Below are 12479 nucleotides of genomic sequence, written 5' to 3' on the forward strand. Positions count from 1 at the left end.
TGTTGTCTTTTTTTGCATCTAATTTGGTGCCCATTTATGTGTCCTTGTTTTTGCCCAATTTGATATCCTTTTGTATGCCATGTTTTGTTCCCTTCTTTGTGTCAACTATTGCACAATTTTTCACTTCTAATTTAAAACACTTTGTATGTCAATTGTTTGCATTTTGTATTAATTCCTAGTTTAACATCCAATTTTACTTTCAATTTTGCATCCATGGTTACATCCACATTTGACTTCTTATATAGAGTATATTTTTCTTTACATATATGACCCCCTTTATAGATTCATAGTGAAATATATGATAGTTTCTAAATATCATTAAAGCAGATATCACAATTCAAAATAATTTGTAAAGAAATTTAAGAGAAATTGACAACATCCATCCAAAAAAATAACAATGTGTCATTAACAATTTTCAAAACATGTATAAAATAGCAACATAATACTAATAAAATCAGTATTATTTTTAATCAAAACAAGTAAAATTCAAATATGATTAACAAATCAAAATATTTCATGAATATCGTTATTCTACGATAAATTAACAACATACATAAATCAAACTCATCGTATGATTACAAAATCAAAATGTCTCATTGATATAGGGTAAATTCACAACACCCATCTAAACATAACAATGTCATTCTACACAATAATTTCTTCATAAAAAACAATTCATGTGCATGCCTAGCTACCACCACCAAGATCATCCTCATGATCATCTTGACCATCCTCATTACTCTGATCCACATCATCACCAACACCGCAACTATCATCATCATCTCCTCCTTCACCACCATCATCCTCATCCTCATCCTCATCATCTCCTGATATATGTTGAACATAATTTGGATCATCGTCTTGGCAATTATTACCTATAGCATTCTGACAAAAAAAATCAATATTACATGTTAGTATTAATTACATAACACAACGCATGTTTTTGTTATACAATGTTAACCATAAAATGAGGTAAGATATAATATCTAATATTACTAAAAAATAAAATGAAAATATGGTTTAAAAGTATATTGGAAATCCAACTAAGATTACATACCATAGAGTCCATCCAAACAACAAATTCAACCCATCTCTTTTGCTGCAGCACCTCCTTTTCCAAATGATTTGGAGGTCTTCCATATTTTAGTTCCTATCAATCAGTAAATAGGGAGAAATTAGATAATGACTTTCTTCTAGTACAAAATTTATTAAAAAAATATCACATGTTTAATATGCTTACAAAGGTTGTTATCAGTGCTTTTAAACCTTTCTGGCCACTACGATGAGTGACTTTTGTCTTGGTTAACCTCGCCTTGGATGCCTTGTCCTTAAACATAAACCAATTCAATTTATTTTCACACAAATACATGTCTAAGATACTTATAAGTATTAATACATTCTAAATAATGCTTAATGAAAAATTCAATACCTGAATGCTCTCATTGCCGGCTTTTCTTTGTGCATCCAACTTCTCATATGATTTTACAAGTTCTTTCCATACTTTAAAAGGTATGTCAATAGGTCTTTGTTTCAGTCTTTGATCTTGAGGTATTTTTTTAATTTTTCTTGTTTGGTTAAAAATTTTGGTTAAAAAAAACCGAACAAGTAATTCACATCAATGGCATGGGGACTCTATGGATATGTGTAAAAAAATGGCTATAAAGAAAACATCCAAAAAACATATGAGCTCTCCCTTTGATGGTCACTTGGGGCATATGGCTGGAAAGGAACAACTACATTTTCGAAAATCAAGGACAATCCTTTCTCAAAGTCCTTCCCAATATTTGCTCCAAATGTCTTAAAATGAAAAACAAAATTCAAACGTCATCCTTAAACATCTCCCTTAAATATAACGTTGGACCATAAATTCTTCACTTTTATTGTTATCGGCTCTGGAATGATTTTTCTATATGCAATTATATAATGAAATATGTGTGCACTAATGAAAAAACATTGAGTTTCATTTTTCATAATCACAAACAATGAAAAAAGAATCACACGTAACTAGCATCATTTTGGAAATTTTATATTTATTAAAAATCTTTAACATGTTTTCCTCCCATATCTCATAAAAAGGTGTGAAATTTTTTATATACTCTCCAATAAGCACTACAACAAAACCAGCGATTTGGAGGTTTTACACTAAGTTTTTCAACATCGAGCTTACTAGGGCTTGCACCACCGGGGTTATTAGTAAGAATCTCATGAGGTTTGCATAGCCATGATTATTAGAATCAAAATAGTAGGATTTGCACTAAAAAACAGTTCATAGAGCTTTCCTGCTGGGGAGAAAATCACAAGTTTAACTTCTGCAGTGCAGAGCACCGAGAGCTCGTAAGCTTTCTTCAGCAATCCACCTACGTTTGGAAAATGTAGCCTGCCTGCTGGCGATGTTCTCAATCCTCTTCCTCTGCATCTTTCCCCTCACTATTCTTGTATGTCCTCTTTCGTTTTTCCCTCCAAACAAACCCACTCAAATTGAGAAAGCAGAACAACTCACTCAATGAGAATCCGAATCCAATTATCGCTTCTAACAATAACCCAATACGATACCAGAAGTGATTACACAAAACCTCATTGACTCTTCATTTGTTTGGAAAAGAGCCAAGCATATACTTCTGACGAGGGTTTCCGTCTCAAGTCTGGCTCGCAGGACGTCGCTTAGTCAATTGCGAGAAAAGTTTTCCACCTGCCTGTCACAGACAGTTTGTCACACTATATATTAAAATAAGGTTGATCATACTAACAATAAGGTTGTATAGTTTAAAAGGAGGGCTCTCCTGACTGCATTTGGTTGGTTTATAGAAAAGATTGCTGGAATGTGTAATGTGAATGCTCTGCTAACTATTTTTTAAGCATTTGGAAGTACTAAAACCCCCTAGGATAATTAATGTAAGACCTGTTAATTAATGTGTAAAGATGGCTATTGTCCTTGGGCTACCTTAGCTGTTCGTGTTTAGTGATCTGTGGTATTATGACTCCTGAAGTCACTATTAAACCATGAGAACCATGCCCAGGCAGACTAGTGTGACATTGTGGATGAGAACCAAAACTAGACTCCTATAACCTCCTTTTTCATCCTTTAAATTGCAGAATTAACTGACTGTTCTAGTAATCGTTCTTGAGCACCTGAAGATGTGCACCCTAAATAATAAGAATAATACCCTGTAACATATGAATAGTCCATCCTGTGCATGTAGGATATGCACATGAGGTCCAATAAAATCACTAACCAGAATACCAGGTGTTATTAAAGCCTCTACAGGGTAATTGCAATAGTTCTTCATTTCTTATTACAAGAGTTTCCAATAGATAGGTTTTGAAACAGCTAAATTAGTTCCATAGACATTGGTTACATAAAATTACAAGTTCCAATGCTCGAGGAGAAGTCTTAGCTTACCCATAATCTCCCTACATATACTTGTACAAAATTTGTATTGATCCCACCATATCAGAAGGCCATATACTCTGCCCATTGTTTTCTTCTATTTTTTGTGTTTTTTCAAATATACCATTTCAATTGCTTCACTTGACAACTTTGTTTATTAGAAAAACACAATGTCAGGCTTGTCAAATATTAGCTTCTTTTTATAGAGCTCTACCCTTATTTTCTGGCTTACCTCTTCTAGTATTCGAGGTTACGATCTTCATGACATTGTAAAAGAGAAAAAAACGTTTTATTGACTTCTGGTGTTGGAATTGTAGCATCATGCTTTGTTCCCTGAAGCCTTCACAACCATTTTAGATGTTTGGGGCCTTTCGAGTCCTAACAAGGATTTTTCCGACTGCTTCCAAGTTCCGTCTGCACAATCCTTGATAGACTTATTTGTTTTTTAGTTATCTGGGTGCACGATAATCCCATTCACATGGTTTTTCATGCTTCTGCTAAATTGTCATCCACAAGTGATGTTTTCCACCAAGAAAAGCATGTGTTATTTTGGGCTTGATGATCAGGCATGGAATAAGGGGCACCGGTTCAGCCTCTCTTCTCGATGCATATTCTGGTAAGAAAATGGGACAAATTTCTTGTGAATGAAAATTGCAATCCCTGTAGTCTTGAAAATGCAAACCTTGACTATAATGGGGCCTCTAGCTGGAAATAGGGCAATATGTGTTCTCCTTATGCAACATCGACATATCAGTGATTTTCAGTTTGCCCGATTCTCAGGTGGGTGATATGAATTCCTTGTATATGGCTGTTGACAATCAAGTGACCCTTGCATGTTTACCCCCCATGATGTACATTCAGTTGTAACTTAGCTTGGAGATTAAGCTAATCCAGATCCACATGTTTTTAGCATACATTTGCTAAAGAACCTTTCAACTTGTAGATAATTCACTATATCTCATCCACATGTAGTCAACTTACTGAAGATTAATTAACTTGCACATTCTCTTGTTGAAGAGAATTTGTGCTCGTCCATGCATGAGCTAGATTGGAAATATTCTGGAAAGCTCCTAGTAGTCTCTGTCCATGCATTCTGATTTCTGTCTCATGAAGGTGTCAGATCTGCGTTAGCTATCCAAGACTTAGGTTCATCCTTTGACTTTGTTAAATTCAAACTTCATCTTATAATTTTTAATACTATGTATTGGGAAGTGTTCTCTCTCTGATCTGATTTGTGCAAAACTAAGAAACAGCTATGAGAAATTACTAATTAGCCTAAGGTCACAGCTAATTACTCCTCTGTTTGGACTGTCATTTCTCCAGTCAGGAGGGTGTCCCTCGTGTTCATGCACTTTCAGCACTTGGAAGCATATGCTTGGTCAATATGAGTGATCAGCACAGAAAGTAGTTTTCATTGATATATGTGTAAGCATCCAAGGACACAAAAAACTTATAAGATCAAATAATATGCAAAATCCCAGTCCACGACCACCAAATATGAAAGAAGAAAAGATGGTTGTGCACTTTTAAGTGATAAAAAATCTTCAAAGTACAGGCACTTAGGTCATTCACACTACTGCAACATACAACACTGTTCAACCATCGAATTTGGAGAGCTATAAATAAACTGCATGGTCAAACTCCATCACTGTATTAGTCAAAAGATTGTTTGCATCATGGAGATAAAATATGAGAATGATTGCAATAGTATGCACTGCACAGAGATGTAGGCAGCAATGAGAGAAAGGAAGGATGGAGGAGAACGTTGACTGCTCACTGAGAAAACTCTAGAAAATAATGCCATTCAGTGTTCTCTTATAGCTCCCCAAATTCCCAAAGGTGGGTGGCCTATTCATGCAAAATCTAACTGTTGTTGAGTGGCTGAAGTGAGGAAAATGCTGCAAAATTGCCCGATAACAACCATAAATATGGCTTCCACTAAACCATTGCAATAAGTGGCTTGATCTCTTCATAAGTAAACAAAAACTCATGCAATCAGCTAGAATTCCATTACTAACTAATTTGTCTCAACAAATAAGAATTCCAAATCAGCTTTCTTGTTCAATAATAAAGTTCCATCTCACATGTAAAGTTGCAAACTAATCAACGAGGTCAACTTTGTCAAAAATACAAAATAAACATTTCCCAAACTTCAAGTTTTCCAAATTTAACAAAGAGGAATTTTAAAATCACCCAAATTAAGTTAGGCAGCTCCTTTGCACCTCCTTTCTAAAAATGGTGCCAAGCCGCCCACTGAAAATAGAACTGGAGTCATGAAAAACCACTTTTAGCTAACTACCAGATGTACCGAAGGAAGGGCACCTAGGGTATTCCTGATAGGATTTCCTTATACCTCATAGGCAAACAACCATTGTCCCTTCTATAGATGAGCAGAAAAAGTGCTTGGTTCTCTGCACTAAATAAAGACAAAGTATAGTACTTATTGCTGACAAAATAGGATTTAAATCGCGGTTCAATTGCTTGACATTCAGCTGGTCACAGAATTGTAGAGTGCATAATCATAAGTGATGTTGCGAGCCTCATTGCTCAAAGTCTAAGGGTCTTGCGAGCCATAATCACAGCCATGTATGGCATATCTTGTGATTATGGCATTTTATGAGGTCAATTCTTGTGAAGACATTTCAGTTTATAATAAATTTTGAACCTCAACAAAGTTTTGGCAGGACCTGGCTGAGCTAGGACATCAACAACACAGCTGATATGAATGACATAATCTAGCCTCAAGAGGGAGCCTCTTTTGTTTCATCACTCTAACAATCTATGAAGTGGTGGAAAGCATAACAACTTCCCCTTGAATATGACACCTAAACTGAGTACAAATCCTAAATGATGCAGCCCTTGGTGCATGTCTCTCAAAGTATCGATATTTCAAATGTTGAAAGCTCTTGTGCCCATTTGATATGCATTCGATTGCAGTTCCCCTGAAGAAAGAATCTTATAAAGGCGAGGCCATGGCCAATATGTTAGCCATATCCATTGGAGTTGCCATTGCTTGACAACTTTAGTGTGATCAGTCCCACCATGATTCACATGGCCTTCTACTCAACACTGGCTGTTGCTATTGTAAGAGTCTTCAAGCTCGTTGAACCCATAATATTGATAAGTGTATTCTTTGGGTCTCTGGTTTTCAAATTCTGCCTATGTTTTCCTCTCAGTATCATTATTTCAAATGCTGAAAGCTCTAATTCCCATTGTTGTGTATTTGATTGTGGTTTCCCTGAAGAAAGAAGCTTATAAAGGTGAGCCCGAGGCCAATATGTTGGCCATATCCATTGGAGTTACTATTTCAGCTTATGGGGAGGCCAAGATGAATGCATGGGAGGTGATTCTCCAGTTAAGTGCAGTTGCATGTGAGACTACCCAATTGGCTCTCATACAAATTCCACGAACATCAAAAGGGATTAAGTTGAATCCCATCACATCTTTGTTGCTCCTTGTTGCCTTGTTTTTCTCAGCACCCCCTGGGCCTTAGTAGAATACCCATTTTTTATAATCAGGGTCTCTTCCTTTGATTTGGATTACATGACATTTCTGCTTGTGCCTTGGCTCTTAATCTTGCAGTGTTTCTTCTGATAGGAAAGACTTCAGCCTTGACTATGAATGTTGCTGGTCTTGTCAAGGACTGGCTGCTCATAACATAATCTTTGTCTGTAATAAATGAAAAGGTTACAGTCATAAACTTGAGTGGGTGTGGACTGGCTTTTCTGGCTGTCTGTTACTATAATCATTTGAAACTTCAAGCTCTCAAGTCCAATGACAACCAACCAAAGTACCTCAGCAGTGCAGCTGATGCCAATGATGAAGGAGAAGGTTTGATAATGACGAGTGGGAGATTCTCAATCAGAGATTCAGAACCAGTAGAGAAAAATCAAACTCAAGCTTCAGGATTAGGTATTTAGATCATTAATATTGTCTTGTGCTAGAGATTACTGTTCTTGGATTGGCTCCTCTATGCCCAGATCTATTTGCAGGGAACAGGCCAGTCATTCACAGTGAAGAAGATAATGACAAGATTAGTGTATAATGATGGACAGGATGGTGCCATGGTGCCAACCTAAATCTCAAGTAAGGAGACATCTGTTCATCAATTTGTCAAGAAGCATGGCCTACAATTCAATTGCTCTAAGCCTATCACTTCTTCCACCTGTCAAATAAATTGTTTCCTGTTTGTTTAGTTGACTATGGTTCTAATAAATATACTATTGTTTGATGTAAAAAGACAAAACAAAACAAAAAATATGGAAAGTTGTGACCCCATTTTCTAACTACAAATTGAAATCGGATTACCATAGTGACCAACTCTGCTTATTGGAATCAAAAAGGGGGTGGGTTATGCACAATCCTCTGTATCATTTGCTATTACCAGAGATAATTAAAGCCACCCTAAACTCAAGTCTTAACTATGCTGATAGGGTGTTTGGGGAGGGGGATCCCTTACCAACCCACTATAATCTGCACAAAAGCATCCTAAGAACATATGCAAAATCAACCCTTCAATGAAATGATCCAAGAATATAGGTACTCAAACATTGATTTTATCAAAGAAAAATACAAGACAGAAAGAAAAGATCATAACAAGGATTAGAAGAGTCTAAGAACAGTGCTCACTGTCTACAGAGCCAAGACGAATGCAGAAGAGTTCTTCCTTCAGTTCCCCATCTGAGAAATCAGTTGCATGCCAGACCCAAGTTTTATCACTACCTGCGTGCTCCTGAAGTGACATTGGGGAATGAACTGCAAGGCAAAAAAAAAAAAAAAAAAACATAATCCAGATAATAAGGATCAACACAAATTCTCGGCACAGAAAACCTCTTAAAACTTGGACGTAAGATAAGCTATTACAATCTCAGGGGGGAAATTACACAAAAAAAAAACAAACAAACAAACAAATTTACATACTTAAATGGTTTGCACATATTTTCAATGTCTTGGATTGCCTCATGACCATCCGAACCTTTGTAGTATCCTTGTGCTTAAGAAACTTTACTGTTCCTACACCACGCTCCTTCCATTGATTCCCATCCTTGTCAAACCTGTACAGCTTCGCCTTCCTGCAGAGTCAAACATATAAAAAAGAATGGGAATATTAATAAACAATGAAACTGCATTAGGATCATTTTAAGAGCCCATAGCATCCATTAGAAGTAACGTCCGCAATATCCCACCATATCAAATGCATTCAAAGATAAATTACCAACGACCTATTAAAAACACAGGAGATATTCCTTAACATTACCGAAAAGGATCCCACAAAAAAGCTCAATAATAACATCAAACATGTAAGAATACAAATCATCAACTATTTAATAACAAAAGAATGCTCATCCCATACATCCCCATAAAGTACAGAAATGATCAACAGCCTGTTCAAAACATCATAGAAAGTCAACGAAAACAGTTGACAAAAGACCAAAACATACATATGCCTGAATCATACCACCTCACAACATAAAAAGACAAATCACCCTAATGCCAATAACCAAAAGACAGATTATCAAATAGGCCCAATTCAGTGTTCAATGGAACCCCGTATGCTTAACAATAACAAATGACCATCACACCCCCCACTAAACCAGAATAACAGAGAAACCATCATAGATTCTTCAAAGACATTGAAAAAAGGATGGCCTATAGTTCAACAAAATATAAAAAGACTCGTCAAAATACAAAACCCCCAATGATAACAAATAAACCATCAAATGCATCCCCGAAAAAATCTTCATCGGCAGCCTATCAACATAGGAAAACAATTATTACAGACCATAATGAGATCAAAAAATGCTGATCAAAATATCAATGGGACATCAAAACAACAAGAAACTCACAAAATACACAGAAAAGCAAAACCCTAATTACCCGATAAAACAAACCATAGCCCGCTAAATGCATCTACCATAGAGTTTCTTCAGCACCCCATTGAAATGACAAATCTGATCATCATCAACAGGCGAACAAAACATCAAGAACCCGATAAAAACAGATCTTACTAAAAAGGAGAAAAATTAGAAGTAAATAACTACCCAAATGCATCTTCCTTATAGTCAAGGTCCCATTTATGTGCACAGGAAAAGGGCCACCGAAGAGGCCATGAAAACAACTTTCAACTGAGAAAACAAAATCATGAAATAGCCATGGATTAAGAAATTTACATGTCAAGAAGGACATCCTCCTCTTCTTCGCCCGTGGTGACAGTAACCTCCTCAAGCTTAACAATGGGTGCAACCTGAGCTCCAGTTTCCTCTTCCTTTCCGGCATCATCCTCGTTCTCTCTCGAATCGTCATCTACTGCCCGTGTAAGAACAGGATCCTCCTGAGTTCCAGCCATCCCAATACCAGATAGTGCACAGAGGGAGGGCTCGAATGAAATCGATGGATCCAAAATATGCCAGAAACTCGCCCAATATCAGACACGAATGCGAAACCCCGAGGATTTTGGACAAAGGATTTAACTGTGCAAAAATGCTTCGAAGGCAAAGGGCAATGAGGTCGACGGAGAGAAAACACTCTATATAAGGGTTTTTGAGGTCGATGGAGAGAAAACACTCTATATAAGGGTTTTGAAGAGGGAAGGCCGGTAGCTGTTAAAGATTGAGAGTAAAAGTAGCATCGTTAAAGATAATATAATAAATTATTACAGGGATGGTTGGGGGGTTTCAAAGGGAAAGAAGGCCATGGAATAACCCCTAAATCATCTCCAACATGAGAGGCCTACTTCATTCATGTTGTCATGTTGGGACCAGAGGTTGTTGTGCATTTTTTGTTTTCGCAATTTTGAACTCTTTCCTCGGTGATATATTATTGTGTTTATTGTAATAATAATGGGATGGGGCTGAGGGGTTTGTAAATGAGATAAATATGGAAAAGTAATTAGAAATATTGGTTTTAAATTATTATAATAAGTATTGTTGTGGTTGATCCATGATAAGTTGTAGGGTAGTTGGTTTGTATGGGGTTTAGTTGTTACGAGGTCTTAAGTTCAAATGTTATGGGGAGGGGTTGAGAATGGTAGTCATTTTGGGGGCATCAAAAATATTCTAAGGGGCATCTTCCACTGAGCTTTACACAATCTTCGATGTTGAGGATGAAAATAATATGAATATGCCAAGCTCACTCTACAGCCTAGTATGGTTACAGCCATGTTTGTCCATCATTCCAAGGGGCATCTTGCACTGAGCTTTACACAATCCTCAATGTTGAGGATGAAAATAATATGAATATGCCAAGCTCACTCTACAGCCTAGTATGGTTACAGCGATGTTTGTCCATCATCAAAGTTGAAATTTTGCTAGTGTCGGCCAAAATAAATTAAAAAAAAAAAAAATAAAAAAAAAGAATACAAAACATTTAAATAATGTTTGCTCATAAAAAATAATTGCAAATGAAGAAATTGGATCCCTCTCCGCTCATATTATATCTATATTTAAGATGGGTCTATGCTAGTGGATAACACAAAAATCACAAAGTGAAGAAGAGTTTAATTTCAAGTCAAAGCAAAACTTTGGGACTAGCGCAATTCATCTAACTTCTATTGAAATGCGGTATTTATACGTGTAATGTGATCTATATATATATATATATATATATATATATATATATATATATATATATATATATATATATATATATATATATATATATATATATATATATATATAGTGTAATTGCTATTATGTTGTTAAATGGTTGTTTAATTAATGTTGGTTATTCGATGGCAAGATGGTTTTGTAACTCTTAATGATGTAATTGTTCATCTTCTTGGTTGTAGTGTGCCATGTTGTTGACATACAAATATTGTAATGGAGCCAAAAAAAAATGACAGTAAAGCATAGTTGGAAGTTATAAGTTTATCCTCCTGGAAAAGCAAAATTGTGGAGTTAAAGAACCACTTCTAGGAAATCAATTTCCATCACATCCATAGGGAGCTAAATACAACTGTAGATTCTCTCTAAAAAAGAATTATTTGTATGGAGACAGGTTACATATATTATGATGAATTAGTTGGCAACCCAGTTCAAAGTTCTCATTCGATGCCCATATACTAATATGGATCAGCTTTAAGTCAAATTTTCAATTAGTTATCATCTAGCTTACTATAAATTTCAAGTGAGTCTACATTCAGCTTTCAATTAGCCTCAAATACAATGTCTTTCTTTTTCTCTTGACAGGGGCCTCTTCATGGTTGTATAATACACTTTCGGGAATTTTTGGTTACAGGCTAATGTCATTTCTAGTCACTGTCTTCGTTTTTCTCATAGTAGGGCCCTCTTCGTGGTTGTATAATACACTTTCTACAATTTTTGGTTGCATGCTATTGTCATTTCTAGTCAGTATTATAATTTGCAGAAGAAAAAAAAATTGTAAAACCCTGGTTTTACAACAACTTCTTTTTCTCTTCTTCTGGGTCGTGATGCCTTGTCTTCTGGCAACCCATTGTAATGACAGAAGTTACAATCTTTTTGTCAATGTTTGTGCTTTTTTTCTTCCTCGTGAATAACAAAAGGGTCCTTTTTTCCTATAGTAATAAGAAGAAGAAGAATAAGAAGAAAGATATTGTAATGGTTATGTCATGGTTGGCATTCCTAAATATAAGCAGATATAGGATAAGCATGCATGCATATTAGAACTTGGTGCGCATGGATGGAATTCAATGTTCCAAATGATGTAGATGTTTCACAAGCATGGGGTGTGACATTTCAACCCTAGTTATCAATAGTGATGAGAGGCCACCAAGGACAATACCCCTTGGACCCTATGATAAGTGTTGCACATTTTGGTGTTAGGAGTGGAAGGGTAAGCTTGGTTCGAGGAGATTGGTTATGGGATGTTTTTGGTGCACATGAGGTTGTGCATCAACTACCATGGCTACACTTGAATTAGTGGGTCCTTACAAAAATAAAGTGGGAGAGTTAAGTTTTGTGAACAAAAGTAGCCTATGCGTGATATTTGCATTGATCACTTGTGTTAGGAACCTTTTTAGGCAAGTTAACTAATACTTGGAAGGTGTGAACCATGTAATTGAAATAATTCAATAGTGTCCTCCTTCCTTCAAATGAAGCAACAAAGCCAAGAA

General features: G+C 36.0%; 1 protein-coding gene across 1 annotated transcript; it reads right to left on the reverse strand.

Moving 5' to 3' along the window:
- Positions 1-592: 592 nt before the first annotated feature.
- Positions 593-9960, reverse strand: LOC149255272 (ran-binding protein 1 homolog c-like). Its single transcript, XM_089460444.1, has 7 exons — positions 9559-9960; positions 8309-8460; positions 8018-8143; positions 1430-1500; positions 1241-1327; positions 1058-1150; positions 593-885 (listed from the first exon to the last, which is right to left on the reverse strand). Exons 1-7 carry the CDS (start codon positions 9732-9734, stop codon positions 688-690), a joined length of 903 nt encoding a protein of 300 aa, XP_089316570.1. The 5' UTR covers positions 9735-9960; the 3' UTR covers positions 593-687.
- Between the last annotated feature and the right edge of the window lie 2519 nt (positions 9961-12479).

The sequence above is a fragment of the Pinus tabuliformis genome, chromosome 7 (assembly GCF_031772625.1).
Source record: "Pinus tabuliformis cultivar Carrire ecotype Pingquan chromosome 7, CPIR1, whole genome shotgun sequence".
Lineage (NCBI taxonomy): Eukaryota > Viridiplantae > Streptophyta > Pinopsida > Pinales > Pinaceae > Pinus > Pinus tabuliformis.

Bases quoted from the DNA above. Each gene is read 5' to 3' on its own strand.
- LOC149255272 (XM_089460444.1), bottom strand. From the start codon at position 9,734: ATGGCTGGAACTCAGGAGGATCCTGTTCTTACACGGGCAGTAGATGAC. The intron at 8,461-9,558 runs GTAAATTTCTTA...TTGACTCTGCAG, and splicing joins GAGGATGTCCTTCTTGACAT to GAAGGCGAAGCTGTACAGGT. The intron at 886-1,057 runs GTATGTAATCTT...TTTTTTTGTCAG, and splicing joins TTGTTTGGATGGACTCTATG to AATGCTATAGGTAATAATTG.